We start from the raw sequence: 27,453 nt of genomic DNA, 5'->3' as shown, positions 1-27,453 counted from the left end.
TGTCTTGAGACTATTGATTCCCCCCCCCCATTATTTTTTATTGTTTTACCACGTTTACAAATCGGTCCAAATTATTTAAATTTAATACAATTTCTTTTAAATTTCTTTCCAAATTATTTAAATTTAATACAATTTCTTTTTTAAAAAATCAGGTTTTCTGCTCCTGTTGCAAACCTACGTCTATTACTTTCTGATGTAGCGACTTCATTCTTCTTCTTTCTGATGTAGCGACATTCATTCTTCAACATGAGAACCAAAACAGCCATCCTTCGAAATCCAAATTTCTTTGAATTCTTGCAATATTAGACACAGTGGTCCTGGAAGGGTGATTGGTGCACAAAGCAAAGACAACGGTCTTTGCTGCTTAACAGCAAAGGACCTGGTTAATTTGTTTGTTAATTGCATTTCTACCCCACCTTTTCCTTCAAGGAGCCTCATTTTTTAAAAAAAATAATCTTTATTGCTTTTAAAACTTACAAGAAAAGAAAAAGGAAGAAAATAGGCGAAAGAAAAAGACAAAATAGAACAGAGAAGAAAAAAAAGAGAGAGAAAAGAAAAAACAAATACAATAAACAATACAAAACACAACCTTAACACATTAACCTAAACAAAGCAAAAGAACAACAATTTAAAAACATATACCATACCATTTCATTACTCTATCTTTCATTCCCTTATTTCATCGACCTCCTCTCACCTCCCTTTTTGTATTCCACTTCTATTACTTGTTTCAGCAATTCCTTTCCATCTTTCTCTATTTTTATCATTATGAATATCTTAACATATTTTGTACCTTATTTTCCATTAATACTGAAATACTTATTTATACCTAACTCCTTATAACATTTCTGCTAAAGCCATAAAATTTCATTCCAACAATTTTCTAACACTCATTAAATTTACAATATTTCTATATATAAACTTTCCCAATATTCTACCACCATCTCTTCTCCCTGGTCTCTGATTCTGCCAGTCATTTCCGTCCATTCCATATAGTTCATCAACCTGGAGATCTTCTGTCCGAGGCTCTTAAATCTTTTCCAAGTCCCTTCTGCAGTTTTTCTTCATATTCTTTGATACTGAGGGTGCTGAAGCACAGGTCTTGGGGGGGCCCCGATCCAACCATGCCCCCATTCCCTCTCGACAGACCAACCAACTCTCCACAGCTAAAACCAGTGTCCATACAATGTCTCAAATCATGTTTCAAGGCTCCTCCAGATCCAAAGGCCCCCACAACTCCAATCACCTCCTGACCCAGATTCAGGACCCAAAGGTCAGTAAATCTCTGCTTGAAAGAGTCTATCCAACCTTCCTTCTTCAATCCAAGCAGGGCTCCAATCTTCAAATTCTGACTTTTTCTATATTCATTCCTAAAAGGCCTCCACTTACAGTCCTCAGTTTGCCTCTGTAAAACTGGGGCTTCCACTTGTATTATTTTAGGTTTAACAACACCAACATTCTCCTTCTTCTTCTCCCCAGTTTGTCCTGTCAAGGTAGGTTCCTGTGTCAAATCCTGAACAATTTCTGTATTAATGGTCACTTTTTGTTCCAAATTAGTCACTTTTTGTCCCAAGTTCTCAAGTTTGGTATTCATAGCGTCCGTCTTCTTGTGGAGCTGTTCCAACGAATAGCTTATCTTACATAATACAGTCACTAAGGCTCCTTCTGTCAACATTCTTAAAGTCCAAGGTCAATCTCTATTTCACACAGGTCTTATCTTGCGACTGGAAAAACCCCAGCTCCACTCTTGTAACAGTTTCAAAAGCTCCCTCTAGAGGGAAACAGTCTCCACTTGTATCAATCCTTTCAAACACAATTTAAACTATAAAGTTAGTTTCTTTTCCTACTTTTTAAACGCAGATGAGTACAATGGAAACAATATATTTCTCTTATTGCTAGCTGTCAAAAAACATCACTCTTTCTGGCAGCCCGTTTCCAGGTTCGGAGCAGTGGTAATTTGGTTTTTCGCTCTCTCCTGCAGGCTCACTAGGTCCAAAATTTCCCCCCTCTTCTCCTGCTTCCAAGGGGGGTTTAATAGTTTTAACCGATGGAGATTTAATCCTTTACAAAAATAAACTTTCCAAGGCTTTAACTTGCAACTTCTTTGCTTCAATCTGTTTACAAAAAAGGAAGGCGGACTTCCTGTTTAGAACCTTCCTGTTTCGATGCCAAATTAATGAATTTAAGGATCTAATTTTCCGTTCTACTCACGGGTAGTTGTTTAAAATCCAATTGTCCACAGGAAAAAGTCAGTGCTCTCCAGCAACAGTGATGCGGCTTCACTCCGTGAAAGAAGCAGTCAATTCGAAGCACCGCGTTACTCACCCCACTTCGCTCCGGATCCCCAAATCAGGGTTTCCCCGCGAGTAGGGGAGGCGCAAAGGGTGCCAGCCGAATCCCAAGTTCACAGGCTTCTCCTGCCTGTGATTTCAGTGGGTCTCCGCCTTCGCCGTGGCGGTCAGACCCTAATTTCCACGGAGCAAATTCCTCCCGATCGGAGGAACTCCGCCATTGCCTGGAGGCGCCAACCCGGAAGTCTCTTCAAGGAGCCTCATTTAACCAACAGTGAAACAGCAGTAAATCACACCGAATGAGTTGCAGTTAACTCTTTATTAGCAAAATGGGATCTGCAAAGGAGTGTCAGGCCTAATGAACAAAGCAGCTCAGGTCTTGCCCCCCAGGCAGCAGTTGCTGAGACTACAGCTTCTGGGCCTCCCCCCAGCTGTCTCCTCCTCTCCAGGGTTCCCCCCAAGCAATCGGAGACTGTGCAAGTCTGTCTTTGCTCCCCCATCTTCATGCCACTCCTGGTTCTGGGAGACCAGGGAGAGGAGAGCTTGTCTCAGCAGCAGGAGGGGATACCCATGACTCTTCACCAGACTGATTCCTGCCTGCCTCTTGTACCCCTTCCTCTCCTGCTTCAGCTTCCGCCTCTGATTCTGGACTCCTCTCTGCCACTGACTCTCCCAGCTCACTAAGCCCTGTTGCCTCTTCTGCTTACGACACCTCCTTCTCCTCCCAGTCCTCTCCTTCTGACCCCTCATCGTTGTCTCACCACCCCTTCCTGGGATCTGAGCCTCCTTCCCTTGGGGGCTCCCCAGCTGGTCCCCCCCCCGCTGTTCTTCTGCATCCAACCAGTCCATGATCTTGAGATAGGTTAGGCCAGGGGTCTGCAAAATTTTTCAGCGGGGGAATGGTCCACTGTCCCTCAGACCTTGTGGGGGTGGTGGACTATATTTGGGGGGGGGGATGAATGAGGGACGATGAGCGGCGTGCGAAAGGGCTCCGGTGTGATGGCCTGGGACTCAGGCTTGGGCTCGGAACCAGAGGAGTCTCAGTCTGCATCGGATCCTTTGCCTCAGGTGGCATCTGAATCCAGTCTGGGGCCTGATCCTGAAGAGTCCCAGTCTGCGGAGGTTTCCCTGCAACAAGCACCAGCTGAGCCGAGTCAGGGGCCTGAGCCTGCCCTGGCTCCAGATGCGGGGATGACCTCGTTGCCTCCAGCTGGGCCGTCACTTACAGCTGCTCCACTACCGGTTGGGTCAGGAGAGGCTGAGGCAGCCTCTGGGTCTAGTAACCCACCAATGTCTCCCGAGCTGCAGAGACTGAGGTCTGAGAGAAGGAGAGACCTGAGTACCCCCAGGAGGAGCGGTCGCCTTCAGGCGAGACAGGGAGGTGAGTCGCCGGGGGACCAGGACCGACCATTACCCCGACAGAGATAAAAGGCTACTGGACCCCGCCCCAGATTGCGGGAGCAATGTTGCTGTTTGCCACAACCTGCCTGATTCTGTGCTTGACCTTGCCTGGTTTCCTGCCTCGTGTCCTGCCTTGGCCCCATTGGACTGACTCCTAGCGGAACCCTTGGATTCGGGACCGGACCTGGACTGCGTTACTCGGGTTACCCCCCCCCCGGGCTCAGCACATCCAGATAGGGGCTGCTTTAAATGGCGGCCGTTCGAGGGGGCGCTCAGCCAACCATGGCTCCTGTCTTACGAGTAGCAGAGGCTGGCGGCGGCGGTGGTGGAGGGATGATGAGCAGTGCACGAAAGGGCTCTGGAGAGGGGCTGGAACCCACAAAGCCCAGCCCCCTTCCTCCTCTAGGCAGGGCGGGGAGAAGCCAGGAGGAGGGAGGGAGGAGGCGCTGTTGCTGTGTGTGTGTGGAGAATCTGCATCTCGAACAATCAGAATCAGATCCACGTGGCGATTCCCGGACTGTCCGCGAGCCAGATCCAGAAGGCAATTGGGCCAGATCCGGCCCCCGTGCCTTAGTTTGCTGACCCATGGGTTAGGCTGAGAGCCAGGGACTGGCCCCTCAAGGTCACCCTGTCAGCTTCAAGGCCCAGTGGGGCTCTGAACACTGGTCTCTCCCAGGTCCTAGCCCAACCCTCTCACCACTACACCACACTCTCTCTCTCGCCTTTCGATGGATCTTAAAAGGGCGTCTTGTCCAGATTAGGAACATGTGCTACGCCACAGTGGAGAGACACTCCTTTTTTTATTTCAACGAAGAGATTTGGTGGGGAACTTCGAAGAGCATTTCTCCTCCTTTCCTGCTACATGACATTTCCAGATAAATATTTTTTAAAAATATTATTATTCATGGTGCTCGTGAGGAAACTCCCCCAAAGATGGAAAACTGGGAAAGGAGAACGTGAGGAGGCAAATGGTTTTATTTTGGGTCTTCATCATCTGCATCTTTGAGGGGTTCAAAATAAGGTCTCCCAATTTAGGGAAGCAACATTATTGATAAGGTGTGAGAGCCAGAAAGCGGAGTGGATTCCTTCCCCGTCTCTCTGCGTCTGCTAGCTGACTGGGTTATCCTTTGGTTTTTTGGGATGAAATGGTCCTCTGTCCATTTTTTCCCTCTTGTGTAGAGCTTAAGGCAAATATATTGAGTCTGGGAACATCACACAAACTGGGCTTCTTTGATCAGTGCAGTCTGCATCTTCCCAGCAGAAGCCTGGAGTATTGCATTCATTGAGAACTTCAACACATTCTTCCAGTACTGGCCCAGGGATCTTGCTTAATTCATTCCAGTAACTGAAAAGAAGAGGCAATGTTCGTCAGTGCAGATTGCAATCCTACTTTGGTTCTGTTCTGTACACCATAACAAAATTTCTCAGCAATTTGATGCGTCCCGCCTCTGTGTCCAGCTACTTTCAAACTACCACACCTGTGTCGAGTTCTGGGTGCCACAACTACATTCCAGGAAGTTTTGTTCATGGGATTTGCAAGTGAAAAGACAATTGGAAAGCTTCCTTGCAGAGAAATATCTGAGGCCCTTTGAGGAGAGTCCAGATGGCTTCAGGATTGCCCTCCTGTACTATTTCAGACCTGTGGCTTATCTGCTTATGTATGTGTGTTTGCCTTGCACATTTATGAGCATTTACTGTATTCTATGGAGGCACAAGTCAATTCTGTGTCCAGGGCAGCTGTTTACCATCTGGTACCCAGGCTGAGACCCTCCCTGCCCGTGGACTGCCTCGCCAGAGTGGTGCATGCTCTGGTTATCTTCCGCTTGGACTACTGCAATGTGCTCTATGTGGGGCTACCTTTGAAGGTGACCCGGAAACTACAATTAATCCAGAATGCGGCAAGGGTCTTGAAAGTCCTACATTGGCTCCCAATACATTTCCGGGCACAATTCCAAGTGTTGGTGCTGACCTTTAAAGCCCTAAACGGCCTCGGTCCAGAATACCTGAAGGAGCGTCTCCACCCCCATCGTTCTGCCCGGACACTGAGATCCAGCACCGAGGGCCTTCTGGCGGTTCCCTCGCTGCGAGAATCCAAGTTACAGGGAACTCGCATCCACCTTCTGTGATAAGAATTTTAAGGTCTCAAATATAGATGAAATGTTCATCAATGTACCAACCAAGCACATACATAGATCAGCACAGGAAGACCAACCTGAAACCATTTTGATTCCCAAACTGACCAAATGTTTCTTCTGCAAGGTCAAAGGAAAATGGAAAAACCTCCCCACTGGCTTTTCCTTCACAAATCCTGTCTTAAGGGCACATTTAAGGTATGAATAGGGTGTGAGGCTGTGACCTGGCTCAGGAACTAAGTATTTATCATTACAAAAGACTGGCCAGGCTCCCCAGCCAAGCCAATCAAGTGACCATTAAACAGGTAACCTGGCAGACAGGAGGTAAACAAAGCACTCAGATTTCTGATGTAGACCGCCCTTTCTGTGATGTATGCATGATGTTTCTGGGGGTGGTCTTGGACTCCAGGGAGGGAATTTAAAATGTCTATATAAGACATTTTAAATTCTGGGTTCCTCCTCCCTCCTGCGTGTGGTGAGTGAGGACCCTGTTGCAACAGATTAATAAAGATCAGGCTTACTAGCTGCAATATTCTCTGGTTACCCTCTGTTATTTTCTCCTACCAAAAGGAAACCTACGTAAGGACTCTATATGGGCTCTTGGATACCCCATAAAGGAAAAAAGGGCAGATTTTTGTTTACAAAACTTCCAAGCACCTTGCGTAGTAGGCCTATCCAAACAGGAATGCTTAGAATGGCTGGTGAATTGTGCTGCGAAATTCGGACAAGACCAAAATTCGAAGCACGATTGTGTTTCGGTCTGTGCATTGACTGGAAGAAGCGTTTGGATTTGATATCCCACTTTATCACTACCCGAAGGAGTCTCAAAGCGGCTAACATTCTCCTTTCCCTTCCTCCCCCACAACAAACACTCTGTGAGGTGAGTGGGGCTGAGAGACTTCAGAGAAGTGTGACTGGCCCAAGGTCACCCAGCAGCTGCATGTGGAGGAGTGGGGAAGCGAACCTGGTTCACCAGTTCCCGAGACTACCGCTCTTAACCACTACACCACACTGGAGGTGTGAACAAGGTAGCTTCTCGTCAGAATGCCAAGAGAACCTCGTTTTCCGAGTCTGCCCTATTCCCGCTTCTTGTGAAGTTGAACCCGGGAAAGGCAACCTTCCGTAAGCTGCTTTTAGGATGGGAAAGAGAAAACACCCGAGAGTTTCTTTACGGTATAGAGGTTTCTCCAGACACTTGCCTGCTATTTGCATTGTACGGTGTCCCATCAAGCCATCTCCATGAGAAGCCGTCCTTTTTGAGCCCAATCCACACTCCCTTACTCGACTCCTTGGCAATCGACTCAATGAAAAGCTGCAAGAGAGCCAAACAGAAGGCCTGACTGGGACGAAGGACCCTTTCGGGAGGACTGTTCATCAATTTTCCGGCAGAAAGCTCACACAGGCGTGAGGTAGATGTGCTATACAGTGGTACCTCTGGCTGCGAACGTTCCGGAGGCCCATTCGCAACATGAAAAGAGCACAACCCGCAGCAGCACGTCTGCGCATGCGCGGGGTGCAGTTCGCCGCTTCTGCGCAAGCACGCAGCGTCATTTTGAGCATCTGTGCATGTGCAAGCGGCGAAACCCGGAAGTAACCCTTTCCGGTACTTCCAGGTCGCCGCGGGGTGTAACCTGAAAGAACATAACATGAAGCGGTCTGTACTGAGTCAGACCCTACACTGGCAGGCAGCCATGCCTCTCCAGGGTTTCTTTCTTTTTTTAAAAAATAATTTTTATTAACAGGCCAATCACATCACATTATCACATTGATTCCAAATTATACAGCCAAATTTTAAATTTTTTTGGGGATACCCATACATCAAGCTCAGCTCGAGTCCAAAACAGCATCACTTATCTTACTGCATTAATTAGACAGTTCTCTCCAGTTTGATCTGGAAAGTCCTTTGTTACTTCTTTTCTCTTCTTGTTGTTATCATAAATTCCTTTCTTTGCAATCTCTGATGATTTTCACAAGCAGGGTAACAGCTGGCATTCTATGTGGATTTTGTACTTTTCCAAAAATCATATCGATCCGGGACAGCCTCTGTACAACGCTTCCATAAACAAAGTTAATCTCCGATCTGTCCTTTATTTTTCTCAGGCTTACCAAATAACAAATGAGTCTGGGGGTTCTGTCAGGTCAAACTTACATTCCAACATTCCTTCTCTTTCAAACAATCCTGATTCTCTGCCCCCAGTCCTTCTTCCTCGGTAAACCTGTCATGGCGAGACGCCATATTTTAAGTGCGTCATAAAAATTTTCTTCCTTTCTCACCGTTCTGCAGTCTTTTTCCTTGTACTCCGTCCCACATAGTTCTTAAAATTCTGCCTATGATTCATAGAAACGCGACGATCTTGTTTCTATCTGGGGTGAAGGGTTATTAATATCACATCATGCAAAGAAGAAAAGAGTTTTTTACTCCACCCCCCCTTCGTTCCAAACATACAGTCTGCTTATGGTGATTCATCAGAAGAAGAAGAAGAAGAAGAAGAGTTTGGATTTGATATCCCGCCTTTCACTCCCCTTCAGGAGTCTCAAAGCGGATAACATTCTCCTTTCCCTTCCTCCCCCACAACAAACACTCTGTGAGGTGAGTGGGGCTGAGAGACTTCAAAGAAGTATGACTGGCCCAAGGTCACCCAGCAGCTGCATGTGGAGGAGCGGAGACGCGAACCCGGTTCCCCAGATTACGAGACTACCGCTCTTAACCACTACACCACACTGGCTCTCATTTACTTATCCATCCATCACTCCTAGTCGCAGAGATCCATTAATCAGCAGTCTTATCTTCGAGCTTTACTTGATGTATGGGCTTTCAGCTTCGTTTCCAATCGTATGTTTCCAATTATAATTCCAGCTGAAGCAACCAGCACGCGCTAATTGGAATCGGCGTCAGGAAGGTCTGACTTCACCGAGGGCCTTTTGCCAAGTGTTCGGCACCCCCATCACTCGTTTCAGGGGGTGCATTGTGAACACAGCTGGCAGAGCAGTTCTCCACATCCTGGAGGAGTTCAGGAAGGCTACATACTTCCCATAGTAGCCCCTTAGTACCTCGTATGGGTCAGAGAGATGTTATTGTCGGCCATCTTCCAACACGCCACCTGGTGGCCCCTGCCTCTCCAGGGTTTCAGGATGAATGAACCAGGCATCTTCTGTTTGCAAGGTACATTCTCTACCAATTGATCTACACCCCTTGCCACGCAAGGTCAGATGAAACCCCGGCTTCATTGACCATGTGTTCAGATTTGTCCAGTGGCATAGCGTGCTGGTGGTGGGGGAACGGGACGACAAAATTATTAGGGATGCAAAATATCAACGCCCGGTGCTGCCACAATGCAGCTGCGCTCTTCCGTCACTGGACTCTGTTGAAAACAGCTTCTCCATGAGACCAGGAAGTGAACCTCTCCAGACCAATGGAACGATTCTTCTTTTCTTATCTCTGCGTCTGCGATCTCTTGGGTGACGCGGGCGTCATTAGGCAGCCGATTACACACACACATACTCTGTCCGTTTCCCTCCATAGCCCCGGGCTCTGGCAACCCACGCTACACCACTGGAATTGTCTGCAGGATGGCACGTCCGTTCCCACCCAAATCTGCAAACTAGCCAGAAACTGACCAGCACTTAGCTGTGATGGTTGCGGTTCTATTTTAGCCTGCTGTGGGCTTGAAACACTTCTGCAAAGCAATGGACTTCCTTCATTGAATGGCATAACAGGGCTCTGCATTTTTTCTTAAAAGCTGAAAGCTGGATAAAGCAGTAGAGGAAGGCAGTCGAGTATTTCCTGCTTCTCGAGACAGCATTCAGTTCCATCTCCAGCTAAATTTGGCTCGTGACTGCTGCACAGATGCTCAAAGTGGTTCTGAGTGCAAGTGGGAAGATTCTCAAGGGACCATGTGATCCCAAAGAGAAGATTCAGATGTTCTCCCACCCCAAAGGTGCATAGCTGTCAACCGCCCCTTTTTTGGCGGGAAACTCCCTTATCCCAGCGCCGTGTCCCGCTGCTGTCCCTTATTGATGATGTCCCTTAAATTTCCCGGGTTTCAAAGAAAGCAGCTCCTCTCCCTCCCTCCCTCCCTGCTGGCCAGGGAGGAGGGAGGCTCCAACTGTGTTGCTTGGCTGCGTTGCTCACCCAATAAGGAGTCTAAGAACGACTGGGGGGTGGAGCTTGCATGCCTTGTGCCAATCAAATCGGCCGCATTGTCTGGGGACTCGCCTTTGCTCAGCGCTTCCCAGCGGAGAGGTGACGGTGGTTTTCCTTGCTGCATCCCCTTTGCCGGGTTGCTGCGCTGTGGGAACCACCACTTGAGGCTTTGTTTGGCTGCTGGCTGGGCTTTCTGCCTTTGGCTCGGAGGAGCACAGAAATTGAACACACTTGTGCCTGGAAAATCCCTTATTTTGGCTGCTGATCCCTTATTTTCGAGGTTGCTGGTCACTGAGCAGAAGTCAGAAGTCTGCTCAAATTGAAACTAAGACCATCACATCAAATCTGACTATGGACTAACATGAACTTATCTTTACTCATAAATTCTTATCTCTAATTCTGTAACGAATTATTGTGCTATACATATCCTTATGAGTTTCAGTTTGTAATCTCTGTTTGGGTTTATAATCTTAATTTGAGTTTGTAATCCTTGTCAGAATATATACTTTTGAATGGATTAGTGTTTGTTACAATTGATTATTGATTTGTGAGTAGGGACCTCTCCCACTGCTGAAACTTATATTGGCCAGAGTTCTTGGTGTGCTTTTTTTCTTGGTATATTTAATAACAAGAACTCCAACTTATTTAATGATTCGTAAACTCAAACTGCTTTCTGATTATTTCTGCAAGGTGTAGAGCAGGGGTCTCCAAACTAAGGCCTGTGGGCTGGATAAGGCCCGAGGGACTTGTTTATCCGGCCCGCGGCAACCCCAGCCCCCCGCTGCAGCTGCCCGCTCTTACTGGCGCTGTGCTGCGAGGCCACCCACCTCCGGGTCGGAGGAGCACTGGAAATAGCTTGTGTGCATGCGCAAGCGTTGTGCGCATGCGCAAGGGTTATTTCCAGTGCACATCTGGGTCGGAGGAGGCCCATGCACATGCGCACAAGCTATTTCCGGTGCTCCCCTGACCCGGAAGTGTGCCGGAAATAGTGTGTGTGCACGATTATGGGCACATGCTCCCCTGCCCTCTGGCTTGCTGCAAGATGGGCTCTGGAGACACCAGCCTGAGGCACGGTAAGTTTGCTGACCCCTGGTGTAGATCATTTTTGCAAAAGAGCTTTGCGCATTGACTTGGTTTCCTTCCACCTGAAAAAAAATGAGAGGCACAAATACAAGATGGGTGACACCTGGCTTGAGAGCAGTACATGTGAAAAGGATCTAGGAGTCTTGGTTGACCACAAACTTGACATGAGCCAACAGTGTGACGCGGCAGCTAAAAAAGCCAGTGCAATTCTGGGCTGCATCAATAGGAGTATAGCATCTAGATCAAGGGAAGTAATAGTGCCACTGTATTCTGCTCTGGTCAGACCTCACCTGGAGTACTGTGTCCAGTTCTGGGCACCACAGTTCAAGAAGGACACTGACAAACTGGAACGTGTCCAGAGGAGGGCAACCAAAATGGTCAAAGGCCTGGAAACGATGCCTTATGAGGAATGGCTAAGGGAGCTGGGCATGTTTGGCCTGGAGAAGAGGAGGTTAAGGGGTGATATGATAGCCATGTTCAAATATATAAAAGGATGTCACATAGAGGAGGGAGAAAGGTTGCTTTCTGCTGCTCCAGAGAAGCGGACACGGAGCAATGGATCCAAAGTACAAGAAAGAAGATTCCACCTAAACATTAGGAAGAACTCCCTGACAGTAAGAGCTGTTCGACAGTGGAATTTGCTGCCAAGGAGTGTGGTGGAGTCTCCTTCTTTGGAGGTCTTTAAGCAGAGGCTTGACAACCATATGTCAGGAGTGCTCTGATGGTGTTTCCTGCTTGGCAGGGGGTTGGACTCGATGGCCCTTGTGGTCTCTTCCAACTCTATGATTCTATGATTCACCTGTGATCCTGTCATGCGTGATTTAGTTGAGATTCCTGCATTCCAGGGGGTTGGAACTAGACAGACTTTGGGATCCCTCCGGGCTATAACAAATGTCCATTTGCAGAAAAAAAACGGTGGACATTTGTCCTGTTCCAGCGGTCCACAGTGGGTTTTCCTAGGGAGAGCGAATATATATCTGGGTGAGGCACCAGAGGATCGCAGTCCTCAAACTTACCTCCTCTTCCTTCGTGACAATGGTGGGCAGCACTGTCTTTAGTTTCTCACATTCACTCTGAGCAAAATCAAAACCCATTGGGTGCGAGATGAAGTAAAAGAGTCGTCCTTTGAAGGGCTGCCACCCGCCGTTGATCAGTTTAATTATGTTGTCTTGCGAGGCGAACCAGAAGCATGCAGGAGAGAGAAATAGAGAGAGAGAGAAGGAGATGTGTTAGAAACCAGCCGGTCCATCTGTATAATGATGATGACGATGATGATGATGATGATGATGATGATGATTTATTATTTATACCCTGCCCATCTGGCTGGGCTTCCCCAGCCACTCTGGGTGGCTTCCAACAAAATATTAAAATACCATAATGCATCAAACATTAAAAGCTTCCCTAAACAGGGCTGCCTTCACAGGCCTTCTAAAAGTCTGGTAGTTGTTGTTCTCTTTGACATCTGGTGGGAGGGAGTTCCACAGCGCTTGCACCACCACCGAGAAGGCCCTCTGCCTGGTTCCCTGCAACTTGGCTTCTCGCAGCGAGGGAACCGCCAGAAGGCCCTCGGCGCTGGACCTCAGTGTCCAGGCTGAACGATGGGAGTGGAGACGTTCCTTCAGGTATTCTGGACTAAGGCTGTTTAGGGCTTGAAAGGCCAGCACCAACACTTTGAATTGTGCTCAGAAACGTACTGGGAGCCAACATAGGTCTTTCAAGACCGGTGTTATGTGGTCTTGGTGGCTGCTCCCAGTCACCAGTCTAGCTGCCACATTCTGGATTAGGGTCAGGGTCTTTGAATGAATGATGCCAATCTTCGTGTGTGTGTGTGTGTGCGCGCGCCAGTGCTTATGTTACTGTGCCAGCAGCCGGATTGGGAATAGTACCGGGAAATCATCAAAAGTTCCTTTGCAGAATCCGATGTGGTGTAATGGTTGGAGTGTTGGGCTAAGGCCTGAGATGAGAGAGCTGGGTTCGAATCCTTACACACACATGAAGCTCACAGGGCAACCTTGGAGTCAGTGGCCGCCTTTCTTGGCTTGGCCTACTTTGCAGGGTTGTTGTGAAGATGAAATGGGGAGGGGTGAACTAAGTACACCCCCTTGAGATAAGGAGGCGTACAAATAAATACAGTGGTACCTCGGGTTACATACGCTTCAGGTTACATACGCTTCAGGTTACAGACTCCGCTAACCCAGAAATAGTACCTTGGGTTAAGAACTTTGCTTCAGGATGAGAACAAAAATCGTGCTCCGGTGGCAGCAGGAGGCCCCATTAGCTAAAGTGGTGCTTCAGGTTAAGAACCGTTTCAGGTTAAGAACGGACCTCTGGAACGAATTAAGTACTCAACCTGAGGTACCACTGTAAAATGAAATGCTAAAGTATGGAATGTTTAAGGTATAGGTTTATTGCACGTCAAAGGTAACCTTTGTGTTATAAGAATTCTCAGGTCCCAAATATAAAATAAGTATTCATAAATGTATGAGGCAAACGCATACATAAGTATATAAACCAGGTGTCTGTAATAGTACAGGAGAACAACCCTGAAGCCATTTTGACTCTCCCAGTGACCTCAGATATTTCTCTGCAAGGAGAAGGAAATGGGAAAGACTCTCCATTGTCTTTTGCTTACTTGACTTAAGGTCGTATTTGTGTATAAATAGGGTGAGCCTGTGACCTGGACTCAGGAATTAAAGTTTTTACCATCACAAAAGAATGGCCGGGCTGTCCAGGTAAAGCAGTCAGTGACCATTATCAGGTATCCTGGCAAACAGGATTTCTGGTGTAGACCACCACCTTCTGTGATGTATGTTTGATGCTTTTTGGGAGTGGTCTTGGGCTACAGGGTGGGCAATTTCAAAAGTCTATATAAGGGCTTGCGCACCATTGTTTGGGGTTCTCCCTCCTGCGTGTGGTGAGTGGGGACCCTGTTGCAACAATTAAAAAAGATCAGGCTATACATATACTATATAAACAACAACTATACATGCATATTATGGGATTTCCTGCCTGATTATATTGTGATGTTGCCATCTGAAGCAGCATTCATATACCTTTTTTTTAATACAGTGGTACCTTGGTTCTCAAACTTAATCCATTCCGGAAGTCTGCTTCAAAACCAAAGCATTCAAAAATCAAGGTGCGCTTTCCCACAGAAAGTAATGCAAAATGGATGAATCGGTTCCAGATTTTGGAAAACAACAGCAATTTAACATGAATTTTACTATCTAATGAGACCATTGATCCATAAAATGAAAGCAACAAACAATGTACTGCAGTCACACAATCAGTCCATCAGTAGCTGAACTGGGTTCTACAGAACAGAAGCGAAACACTCAAAACGGAGGATGTTCGGCTTCCGAAAGAAGTTCGCAAACCGGAACACTTACTTCGGAGTTTGCAGTGTTTGGGTTCCAAGTTGTTTGAGTACCAAGGTGTTTGAGAATCAAGGCACCACTGTATCATGTAAAAAACAACAACAACCCCTCAATCTTTCTTCATTCCTCCTGTGTGAGAACTCGTGGGTGTAAGGTTAAGAGTGAACACATATTTGTAACAAACGCACATTAGAACTCCAGCCATTGGTCCTAAACCAAATACAGTTCATTGCTGGGTTGGCCTTCAACAAGGGCAGCCAGAATTGAAGAAGGGAATAAGTTATCCAGTTCTGGAAATGATGTTGGGAAACTGTGTACGTGCAGCTACTCACACAGAGTCAATTAAGGTTTGGCAGACAGCCAGAAGGCAATCTGAAGGAGTAAGTCTGCCTGGTGATAACAGAGACATGGAGACAACTCCCTGATTGGTCAAGCTCTCTCAAGGGAGTGATAATTAATGGCCTACTAACGGGAATGTGTTAGTTCAGAGCTCAGTCTTCAGAGTTCTGTGTGTCAGTGTAGGAGTTGTGAGTCGTGTATGAGAGAGCTAGCTAAAGATCTGTGTTCTGTGTCAGCATCGCCCTAGAGCCAGTGCACCAACTGGACTCTTGCACCTCAACCCCGACTGGGCTAGGCGAGCTGGGGAGCACCGCCAGAGACCTCCTTCTCACAGGAAACGGTCACAGTGCTGTGGACTCACAGCTCAGAGCTAAGAGCACCGGATTCACTGTCTCAATAATACAGTCGTTGCGCAGCAGAGTTTTGCAGAGTCTTGCAGAGTATAAACCACTCGGAGAGCAGCTCTGTAAAATATCTTCCTTTTATTCTATAACTACAACTATGATACAAAACTATATACAGAGCTGAATATTCTAAGCATAAATCAATGCTACACTGAGAGTCTGCAGCTGCTCTTAGCAGCAACCTAATCTCTAGGATCTCCAACACTCTCACTCTCTCCGATACACTGACTGACTGACTCTCTCTCTCACACACACACAGATATGTTGCTGGGCAGAATAAGTAGATAGGCAGGACACGCCTCCTTCTCTCTGGAGAGTCAGCAGAGACCATCAGGAGATGATCAGGAGATTCTTGGGTATGGGAGGGGTGAAATCTCCTCATCCTCCCCCATTTCATCCGACCATTTCAAGAATCTTTAACATAACTGCAATTTACACACACACTCCAAAAGTTGTTCTCTGCTTACAACCTTGGTTAACATATCTGCAGGTATCTCTCTCCCGGCATATAAAACACTTTTACAATACCATTGAATAAGCAGCTTCTGGAAAAATCTTCACACACATTTCTCTTTCTCACATGCAAATTAACATCTCTAATTAGGCAGATTTGAACAAACCATTTTCAGAACTCAAATACACGCTTTCCTCCAAATATCAGGTAAGGAAATAAATAAAGCGTTTTGTGCTACTACTCTCAGCACACTTCATGCTAGGTTTGAAAACCCCACCAGAGTTGCTCGTGACCGCAGTCTTTGCAAACTCTTCAGAAAACCTTTTCGGTGGTACACCCTTGGTTGTTCTCTCGGACCTGCGCAGAACTCTTTGATCCTCTTGTTCTGGTGCTTCCTCCTCTTTGGGAGAATGGGGAGCTAAAGTATATGAAGCTGCTAAGTCTGAGTCAGCGTCAGACTCACCTGAGGCTTTTGGGCTCTGATAATCTGTGCCATCATCTGGAACTACATTGGCATCAGGATTATCATCACCAACAACACTTGCCTCCCTCTTAACTTTCTTTGCCCCTTTTGCACCATCATCACAAATGGGATGGCACTGAAAAACGCCAACTCTGTCCCATTGTGGATTGTCATCAATACTCCTGGTCAGCCTTATGGTTTTCGTGTCTGTGATCAGAACACGATAAGACCCTTTCTCATATCCTAGGAAAACACCATGTTCTCCACGCTTGCTCAGTTTGTCACCTTGCGAGGTGTGCACCCAAACCTCCGAACCAAAAATTTTAAAATGCTTTACACATGGCTTTCTTCCGTGAAGCATCTCATATGGGGTGCAATTTACACTAGACTGTTACCTCCTGTTATACACATGACAGAAAAACGAAAGAGCTTCAGCCCAAAAAGGATTGGGCAGCCCTGAATCATGTAACAGCGTTCTGATTCCTTGCTGCAGAGTCTGGTTTACTCTCTCACATAAACCATTCTGCCAGGGTGATCTGGGCGTGGCGGTCCTATGCTCAATGCCCTGTTCAGAAAGAAAACTCTCAAACTCTTCTGAACAAAACTCTCCACCCTTGTCTGTGAAAAGAAAACGTACATTCTCATTATGTACATTTCTGAGCCATTTACAAAACTGGCGAAACTTGGTAAAGGCTTCAGACTTTTTCTGCAGCATATAGACCCAAACATATTTCGAATAGGAGTCTATCAGAACCATGAAAAACCTTGAATTGCCTCTAGAGAGCGTTAGAGGCCCCACTAAGTCTGCATGAATGACTTCATATGGTTTCTTGGCCTCTCTCCCAGACTCTGTACCTTTGGGAGCTTGCCGTGCCTTACTCTCAGCACAAGAAACACATTTCATGTGGTAGGGACATTCTTTCAACTTCATACCCTGAACCATATCAGGCATTTTTGCCACAGCCTGGAAATTCAAATGACCATAAATACGGTGGTAATAATGAATACATTGGTCATGCAACTTCTCATTCTTATCTACAGACAAATTGCAACACTCTTTCTCAGTTGCTTCTGCAGCGCCTGTACCTGAAACAAAAGGCAATTGGTACAATCCATTTACACATTTTGCATACAGAATGAGCTTGCCATCTCTAAGAATTTCACAGCGAGATTTAGCAAACACCACCTTAAACCCTTGACGATCAAGCTGGGAAACACTCAACAAATTGTCCTGAATATCAGGCGCATACAGGACATTCTTAATAGTTGCATTCAGGCTCTTTAAGAACACAGTTCCCTGAGCCATACTCGTGAGAACTGTCCCATCTGCTTGATGAATTTCTTTCTCTTGCTTCTCAAGCTGAACAAAGAGATTCTTATCTTTGGCCACGTGGTTTGAACAGCCAGAGTCGACCACGAAGAAACTCCGCCCACGTTGACTGGAACAGCGAGAGATCAAGGCCTTTGAAGTAGCAGGTGCATGGGGATTTCGTCCTCCTCCCCCTCTGCCTCTGAAGTTTCCCTTCTTCTTTGAAGACTTCTTGCACTGGAAACTCAAATGGCCTTGTGCTCCACACGAAAAGCACCGCTTCAATTTCAAAGCTTTAACAGCAGCAGTTTCACTTTCACTTTCCCCTGCTGAAGACTCAGGCACATTTTCAAGCACATTTTTAACAGCACAGTCCCGGCTTTCTTTAACAGCCTGTCTGCGATCCCACTCATTCAGAAGCATGCTAGACACATAATCTTCTGTTAGCCGGTCAGAAGGCATTGTAGAAATCTGGGCAGCCACTCCATCATAAGACTCATCTAGGCTATTGATCATTAGCATTGCAAACACAGCCTCTGAAATAGCCAGGTCTCGCTGAACAAGGTCTTGTCTGAGACGCTTTAATTGAGACAGATGGCTAGGCAAATCACCACCTTTCTCCAACTGCAGCCTGCACAGCTTCTTAAAGAAAATCACACTGGAACCAGCATTTTGTCTAAGATGCATATCTCTCAACTTATGCCAAACAGCTTGTGCAGTCTCTTGACCCTCTAAGTTCACCAGCAAGTGGTCTGAAACACTCAAAATAATTGTCCCTCGGGCTTTCATATCTGCAGCATGCCACTCAGCCCAATCATCATCATCCTTATCTGGAGGGTCATCTTCTATCGTGTGAAATAGCTTCTCCCTCTGTAAAAGCGCTTTCATCTTTACTTGCCAAACTGCATAGGTTTCAGGCGTGAGGAGAGGAAAGGACAGAGCCATCTGGCCAGAATGTGCACAGGCCATGTCTGCTATTACTTAGAGCAAGACACTTCCCTCGTGCAACACAGATAAAGCCTTGACTCCCTCAGCCACTCTCTCTTCCACTCAGAGCGCAATTAACAGGCAAACAGGGATGCTATCTTCTTCCTTTGGCAGTCAGCAACATACCTCCATAAATCAAGCAGCAGCAAGAGCAACAGCGGCAGCTTGAACACTCTGCTCCAAAACAGCTCTGCTTCTGGGCACCGCAAATCAGTCCAGCATGCAGCGTCCGTTCCACCGTCCGGCAATCAGCAACAGAAACCTCTGGCGACTGGGACGCCTGGGACGCCTGGGATGACTGGAACAACGCCAGGTCAGACGACTGGAACAACGACTGGGCCCATAACCGATGTCAGCATCGCCCTAGAGCCAGTGCACCAACTGGACTCTTGCACCTCAACCCCGACTGGGCTAGGCGAGCTGGGGAGCACCGCCAGAGACCTCCTTCTCACAGGAAACGGTCACAGTGCTGTGGACTCACAGCTCAGAGCTGAGAGCACCGGATTCACTGTCTCAATAATACAGTCGTTGCGCAGCAGAGTTTTGCAGAGTCTTGCAGAGTATAAACCACTCGGAGAGCAGCTCTGTAAAATATCTTCCTTTTATTCTATAACTACAACTATGATACAAAACTATATACAGAGCTGAATATTCTAAGCATAAATCAATGCTACACTGAGAGTCTGCAGCTGCTCTTAGCAGCAACCTAATCTCTAGGATCTCCAACACTCTCACTCTCTCCGATACACTGACCGACTGACTCTCTCTCTCACACACACACAGATATGTTGCTGGGCAGAATAAGTAGATAGGCAGGACACGCCTCCTTCTCTCTGGAGAGTCAGCAGAGACCATCAGGAGATGATCAGGAGATTCTTGGGTATGGGAGGGGTGAAATCTCCTCATCCTGTTCCTGTAAATAGTCCACTGTATATAATAAGCACCTAACTACAAGTTCCTGGTTCCTGCTTCGTCTATTCTGTCTGCAGCCAAGTTGCCAATTCCTTCCGTGGATTCTTCGTTTACCCTGCTAGGTCTGGCTAAGGTCCTGCAACTAGTCAGAAAGTTGCGAAACACCAAGAGGTTTTTACCAATAAATGAGGGGTGGGGGGAGAAAAGGCTTGCAGCTTGTGTCTCCCCCCTCCCCGATTCTTCTGCAGACAAACTTACCAATTGCGACATTCACTGCAGTAGTCCTTGTCTTGATGTCGCGTAGAAACCCCGCTAAATTCTCTGCCAACCCTAGGATTTCGGTATCTAGAACAATTTGCAAAAGTGCAAGTCAGGGAGGTCTCGGGCAGTCGAGCATAAATATATAGAAAGGTTCCCGGGAGTGTGAAGTGTGTCTGTCTGCCGATTGCGTTGGGTACAAGCGACGTGGCCTGCCTCCAGTCCGGAGAATAATAAACCCGAAAAATCCCCCTGTGTTGCAAAACAGAACAATCCGAACAACATCAAGCAACACATAGGCTAATAATATATTGACAATATTTCTATAACCCTATCCAAACTGTTTCAAAATTCATAAGCAGAAGACATGTAATATGTGCAGGGAGTTACAAACTAATAAGAGTCAAGTAACTATTCCATAAAGGGACGTGGGTGGCGCTGTGGGTTAAACCACAGAGCCTGGAACTTGCTGATCAGAAGGTCGGCAGTTCGAATCCCCGCAATGGGGTGAGCTCCCATTGCTCGGTCCCTGCTCCTGCCAACCTAGCAGTTTGAAAGCACGTCAAAGTGCAAGTAGATAAATAGGTACCGCTCTGGCGGGAAAGTAAACAGTGTTTCCGTGCACTGCTCTGGTTCGCCAGAAGCGGCTTAGTCATGCTGGCCACATTACCCAGTGTGACGTTAACTTATATGAGAGAGTGCTGGAGGGGAAATAGTTAAATGGGTTGCACAGACAGGACCCGGGGGGTGGAGTCAGAGGGTCTATAAAACTGGTTCTGGGAGGAGTTCTGCTAGTTAGTTCGTTGGGAGTTGTGGGTGGGTAGTTGGTTGGTTTGAGTGGGTTGGCTGGGTGGGAAAGGCAGTTGGTAATAGAGAGACAGTTAGGGCAGTTGGTCCTTGAGTGTGGGGAGGTAGCAGAGATAGAGAGAGGAACATAAGACTAAGAAAGTAAAGAGGAACACCGTTTGGAATGCTGTACAAGTTTTGTTTTATGTCTTTTATGAAAAAGAACTTACAGGGTATGGGGGTAGGCCAAGGCTTTGAAAACGGTATAAGTGCAATATATTCTGAACAAAAGGCTAAATTAATTGTAAATAATGTGGTGACGGAAGAATTTAAGATAGAAAAAGGGACACGACAAGGTTGCCCAATCTCCCCACTGCTTTTTATATCGGTCCTGGAGGTTTTGCTGAATATGATTAGAAGGGATCAGTTGGTTAAAGGTATACAAGTCGGAGCCAAACAGTACAAATTGAGAGCATTTGCAGATGACTTAGTATTGACGTTACAGGAGCCAGAATCTAGTACCAAAAGGGTTTTAGAACTGATTCAAGAATTTGGTCAGGTTGCAGGGTTTAAACTGAATAAGTCAAAAACCAAGGTTTTAGAGAAAAACTTAACACCAATTGAGAGAGAGAGGTTTCAGAATGAGACAGGTTTAAAAGTGGTCAAGAAAGTCAAATACTTGGGGATTAACATGACAGCAAAAAATGGGAATTTATTTAAAGACAACTATGAAAAATGCTGGGCTGAAGTGAAAAAAGATTTAGAAATTTGGTTAAATTTGAAGCTTTCACTGCTGGGCCGTATTGCTGCGATAAAAATGAATGTATTGCCTAGAATGCTGTTTTTGTTTCAAACATTGCAAATTGTGGACAAAATGGACTGTTTCAAGAAGTGGCAGAGAGATATTTCTAGATTTGTCTGGCAGGGCAAGAAGCCTAGAATAAAATTTAAAATACTAACAGATGTAAAGGAAAGAGGTGGATTTGCCCTGCCAGACTTTAAACTTTACTATGAATCAGCAGCTTTTTGCTGGTTGAAAGAATGGCTGCTTCTCGAAAACACAGACATTTTGGATTTAGAAGGTTTTAACAACGTATTTGGATGGCATGCATATTTGTGTTATGATAAGGTCAAAGCGCATAAAGCATTTAAAAACCATATTGTCAGGAAAGCATTGTTCAATGTCTGGATAAGATATAAGGATTTATTGGAAAATAAAACACCAAGGTGGCTGTCACCAATGGAAGCGAAAGCTCAGAAAAAGCTCAATATGGAGGTCAAATGGTCGAAATATTGGGAAATTTTGGAACAAGATGGAGATAGACTGAAATTGCAGAGTTTTGAAAAACTAAAAAACAAAGTGCAAGACTGGCTTCATTATTATCAGATAATGGAGGCATATAATTTGGACAAGAAAATCGGCTTCCAGGTGGAAAAATAAAAATTAGAAACAGAACTGTTAGAACCCAAAACTAAGATTTTGTCAAAGATGTATAACTTGCTGTTGAAATGGAATACTCAGGATGAAACGGTGAAATCTGCTATGATTAAATGGGCACAAGATGTTGGACATAGCATAGTGATGGCTGACTGGGAACAGTTATGGGCCACAGGTATGAAGTTTACGGCATGCAATGCCTTAAGAGATAATATTATGAAAATGATATACAGGTGGTACATAACCCCAGTCAAGCTTGCAAAAATCTATCGCTTGCCCGATAATAAATGTTGGAAATGTAAAGAAACTGAAGGTACATTTTTTCACCTTTGGTGGACGTGCCCAAGGATTAAGGCTTTCTGGGAGATGATTTATAATGATTTAAAAAAGGTATTTAAGTATACCTTCTTGAAGAAACCAGAGGCCTTTCTCCTGGGCATAGTCAGCCAATCGGTGTTAAAGAAGGATAGAACTTTCTTTATGTATGCCACAACAGCAGCAAGAATACTTATTGCAAAGTATTGGAAGACACAAGACCTACCCACTCTGGAAGAATGGCAGATGAAGGTGATGGACTACATGGAATTGGCGGAAATGACTGGCAGAATCCGAGACCAGGGAGAAGAGTCGGTGGAAGAAGATTGGAAGAAATTTAAAGACTATTTACAGAAATACTGCAAAATTAATGAATGTTAGAATGATGTTGGATTGAAGTTAAGTGGTTTCTAGCTGTAATGGTATAAAAGAATATGAAAAAATGGATTTTTAACAGGTAAAAATTTAATGCTATAATATATTAAGATTAAAGATCAGGATAAAATAAGGAGGGAAAGGAATTGCTGAACTAATAAATTGAACTGGAATACAAAAAAGGGAGGTATGAGGAGGTCTGGGAAACAAGCAAATGAAAGATAAGTGATGGAAAGATTGAATTGTTTTTAATTATTTTTATTTTGTATTTTTTCTTTTTTCTTTTTCATTTTGTAATATTGTGAAAACCTTAATAAGTATTTATATATATAAAAAAAGTTTTGTTTTATGTCTGAAATAAAACACACTCTTCTTTAGTAATTGAAAAGCTGACTGAGACTGAAGGGATTTTACCAGGGAGGACCTGGTTGGTGGCAGCAGATTAGTGGTGTACGGGTCAATAGTCCGTGAGACGACCGGGGGCTCCGTACGAACGCCACACCCGGAAGCTGTACGCCGGCTCCCTCGGCCAATAAAGCGAGATGAGCGCTGCAACTCCAGAGTTGGTCATGACTGGACCTAATGGTCAGGGGTCCCTTTACCTTTACCTAACTATTCCATAAGCAGAATGATAAGAATGGTATGTCATTATAAAGAATCACTGAAATTGAGGCCAAACACCTTTCCACAGTAAATATTATATCCAAAATGCTGTCTAGAGTGAACTGGAGCACGGTGGAGTTATACGAACAGCAACACAGAAATGAGATGGTAGGTGCCCCAAACGTCACAAAAGGCTGCTCCAAGCACAGCAGCAGACAGAACAGTTCTTCCGGGCTAACGAACTGTTCCAATGACAATTCTTCATCAGCTGGCGATAATATAAAATGAAATCCATTACATTCAAATACAGTCATACCTTGGGTTACAGATGCTTCGGGTTGCGTTTTTTCGGGTTACGGACCTGCCAAAACCTGGAAGTACCGGAATGGGTTACCTCCGGGTTTCGGCGGTCGCGCATGTGCAGAAGCACTAAGTCGCACTTTGCGCATGTGCAGAAGCGCCGAATTGCAACCCGCTCGGCGCTGCGGGCTGCGAACAATGCGGGTTGCGAACTTGCATCCTGCACGGATCACGTTCCCAACCCGAGCGTCCACTGTACAATGCAGAGAATGATATGACAGGCCTGCATATGAACAACCAATAATAAATACATACCAAAATAAACCAGAGGTACATCAAATGGCCATGGATCAGCGATAGTAAGCTGATACTGTATCAGGCATGTCCAAGGTCTGTTTTGGGGGCCTAATCCAGCCCACCGGTCGGTTTAATCTGGGCCTTGTGGCAGTTTATTTCCTGAGGTAAAACCCCAACAACTTCAACTTCAACAACTTTGGGGTAAATCGTAAAAAAAAAGCTCAATCCCTTAAAAGGTCAACAACCTTGGTCAGCCCTCACGTATGTTCACTTCATCAAATCTGACCCTCTTTGAAAAATGTTTGGGCACCCCTGGTGTAGACAGAACCCTAGTAGCATGAGACAGGCTACCCACAGGTGCAATGAATCACATAAAATCGGCCCTGTGTGCCTTCCAACTACATGATCCTATGACAAGCGGGCACACCCCCCTCTGCCCCCTCCCCACTTCAGCCCACCTGCTGAGCCACCAGGGGCGTCTTGCCCATAGAGGCAAATGGCGCAGGGCGCCAGAGTGCCAGGTTCTGCAGGGTGCCAGGGAAGAGGTGGAGGCTGGATGCGGTGCCTCCTGGCATCAGCTCGCTGCCCTTGCCCGCCTCTCTGCCGCAGAGCCGCGCCCGGAGTCTCTGCCTTTTCCCCGCCGGAGGAGCCACCCTCCAGCCGCTGCCTGCCTCCTCCAGCCCCGCAAAACACCGTAAAAAGGTCGGCAACTCTGGGAAACGGGGTGGAGGTGCGCCGGAGGGATATTTGCACCATGGCACCGGATATACTTAAGATGGCCCTGTGCGCCATGATACTAAAGGATAGGGGTTTGGGATGCATCCGGGGAGATGGGGGCATTTGGCAGGCCCTCAGCTGGCTCCAGCCACCGGCCGGCAGCCGGGCGAACTCCGGTTCTTGGAACAACATCAATCAGCGACTCAAGCCTCAGAAACCTTTAGAGACTGAGCACGCTCTTATCAGCAGAGTAAATAACTTTTCACAACGGAAGTGGCGGACAGAGACATGTGTAAGCATATTTACAGCCTTTTATTCAGCAGCAGGACAAAAGAAAAACATGTCTGCTTGCCTTCGTGTCCAAGCAAACAGCAGTATAGGCAAAAGCAATATACAACGCAAGTTCCCAGCAAACTGTGCTGGAAGTAAACAGACATGTGACATACAACCATCCACACATCTGTTCTAAAGGTGGAATGGAACTATATCCTAACGGGGGGCAGTGGTTGGGGGCTTGGTGAGAGTGGCAGGTGGGCAGTTAGGTGGATCGCAGGCATTCTCGCGGCAAGACATCTCTTACCGTTCAACGCATCGAGGGTTTGATTGTGGCTGACGAAAAAGACCCGTATCGACTTCGCAGCGTCAATGTTGTCCGATAGCCGTATGACCCGTTGCTCATCTATCATGGAGGAAGGCAAGAAAGACAGGCTGCTATAACACAGGGGGCATGTCCCAGGCAAGACTGGCGGGTTGGGCATCCCTTGCCCCCCACCCCACCCAGAAGGCCTGAGCTGACACCAGGCTTCAACACCAGCGCCTCTTTGCAAAGTCACAACTCAGCCCCGGAGTGTGGGCAGCAGACTGCAGAGAGGACATCAGGATTTGTTTATTTTTCTGTCAATAAATTTTCATCAATTTCCCACAGTTATGTTTTCACAATTAAAAGCAAAAGTTAGCCCACATTTCTATCAGATCTAGATTTATGCAGCTTGTTGTCGTTTAGTCGTGTCTGACTCTTCGTGACACCATGGAGCAGAGCACGCCAGGCACTCAAACTGCCTCCCGCAGTTTGGTCAAACTCATGCTGGTAGCTTCGAGAACACTGTCCCACCATCTCGTCCTCTGCCGTCCTCTTCTCCTTGTGCCCTCCATCTTTCCCAACATCAGGGCCCTCCATCTTTCCCTCAGCTTCACGATCTGTCCTTCCAGTGAGCACTCAGGGCTGATTTCCTTCAGAAATCAGATAGGTTTGATCTTCTTGCAGTCCATGGGACTCTCAAGACTCTCCTCCAGCACCAGAATTCAAAAGCATCCATTCTTCGGCCATCAGCCTTCTTTATGGTCCAGCTCTTGCTTCCATACATCACTACTGGGAAAACCATAGCTTGAACTATACGGACCTTTGTTGGCAAGGTGATGTCTCTGCTTTTTAAGATGCTGTCTAGGTTTGTCACCGCTTTTCTCCCAAGAAGCAGGCGTCTTTTAATTTTGTGACTGCTGTCACCATCTGCAGTGATCATGGAGTCCAAAAAAGTAAAATCTCTCACTGCCTCCATTTCTTCCCCTTCTATTTGCCAGGAGGTGATGGGACCAGTTGCCATGATCTTCGTTTTCTTGATGTTGAGCTTCAGACCATATTTTGCACTGTCCTCTTTCACCCGCATTATAAGGTTCTTTAATTCCTCCTCACTTTCTGCCATCATGGTTGTGTCATCTGCATATCTGAGGTTGTTGATATTTCTACATTTTCACAAACCTTCTCTTTGAGATTCTTTGAATCTTTCTTCCCTACCCTCTCCTGGTTCCTTATGCAAACAAAGTTCTGCTGCATTTCCATACTTAAACTTTCCTAATTCTTATTTCCCTAAATTCTATCTCATTTCCTGCTAGTCGCAAGTGTTTACTTAAAACCCCGCCAATGTACCAACTTGTTTGCAGTATTTTTGCACATAAACAATAGACGATTCCTACTCTTTTTTAAAAACTTATTATTGTCATAGTCCAGGGATGTCCAGCTGGTTGACCGCGATCAACATGTCAACCCTTGGGCTCATTTTCCTCTGTGGGGAAATAAATAACTATAATTTGCACCCGTGTGACTTCCCTCCACCACATCTCGACATCCTTTACTGCATACTCTTATTTACCTTGTGTTCTTATTTTGATAATTTTATATCTATTAATAATTTTAGCTTGAATTAGTTCCTCTTTACACACTTATTCTATACATATCAATGCGTTTTCTTTAGAATCGTCCCCCCCCATATATTCCTCAAAACATTGCCATTCCTTCCTTAGACTGATTAGACTGATTTCTTATGGCTTCTTATGGCTAATTTTATAAATTCACATAATTTACTTATCCGATCTTCCTTTTTGGGGATAGTATCCCCTTTCTATTTTCTAGCAAGTAATAATCTGGCAGCGGCTGTAGCATATAAGAATAATCTTTTCTTATCCTGTGGGATGTCTTTTCCTAAAATCCCTAATAAATATGCCTGCAGCTTCTTTTCTACTGAAATTTTAAACATTGAGAACACATTTTCATTAAGTTTTCCTTGATGGCAGTACAGGCAGTAACTCTAATATCCAACCTCCAAAGTCTCCCACTGTTCCGTCTGAATTGTATGGCTGATACGAACTATTCGAAGAGCAATTCTAATCAACAAATTACGCTAGTAGGACTACAAGAAGTTTTGTAAGGAGAAATGTAGGAAGCATTGCAAAGTAGAGAAAGAATAGAGATATTAGTTATGAGTTAAATGTACCGTATTTTTCGCTCTATAAGACACACCAGACCACAAGACGCACCTAGTTTTTGGAGGAGGAAAACAAGCAAAAAATATTCTGAATATCAGAAGCCAGAACAGCAAGAGGGATCGCTGCGCAGTGAAAGCAGCAATCCCTCTTGCTGTTCTGGCTTCTGGGATAGCTGCGCAGCTTGCATTCGCTACATAAGATGCACACATATTTCCCTTTACTTTTTAGGAGGGAAAAACTGAGTCTTATAGAGCAAAAAATACGGTAATTGTGGAAGTAAGAAAGGTATATCTAGTGAATAGATTGGG

At 45.8% G+C, this 27,453-nt stretch overlaps 1 protein-coding gene across 1 annotated transcript in view; it reads right to left on the bottom strand.

Moving 5' to 3' along the window:
• Positions 1 to 4,649: 4,649 nt before the first annotated feature.
• Positions 4,650 to 27,453, bottom strand: part of LOC308486408 (C-type lectin domain family 4 member A-like) — a 31,624-nt gene continuing 8,820 nt past the window's right edge. The window contains exons 5-9 of the mRNA XM_081023240.1: positions 24,966 to 25,064; positions 19,555 to 19,641; positions 12,068 to 12,219; positions 7,024 to 7,136; positions 4,650 to 5,037 (exon numbers count right to left, since the gene is read on the bottom strand). Of these exons, the coding sequence (XP_080879366.1) occupies positions 4,875 to 5,037; positions 7,024 to 7,136; positions 12,068 to 12,219; positions 19,555 to 19,641; positions 24,966 to 25,064 (614 nt within the window). The 3' untranslated portion in view covers positions 4,650 to 4,874. The remainder of the gene's footprint in view (positions 5,038 to 7,023; positions 7,137 to 12,067; positions 12,220 to 19,554; positions 19,642 to 24,965; positions 25,065 to 27,453) is intronic.

This window comes from Podarcis pityusensis, assembly GCF_964106645.2.
Source record: "Podarcis pityusensis genome assembly, chromosome: 10".
Classification (NCBI taxonomy): Eukaryota; Metazoa; Chordata; class Lepidosauria; order Squamata; family Lacertidae; genus Podarcis; species Podarcis pityusensis.
The sequence above is the reverse complement of the archived record's forward strand: the minus strand, read 5'-3'. Positions and strand labels throughout refer to the sequence as shown.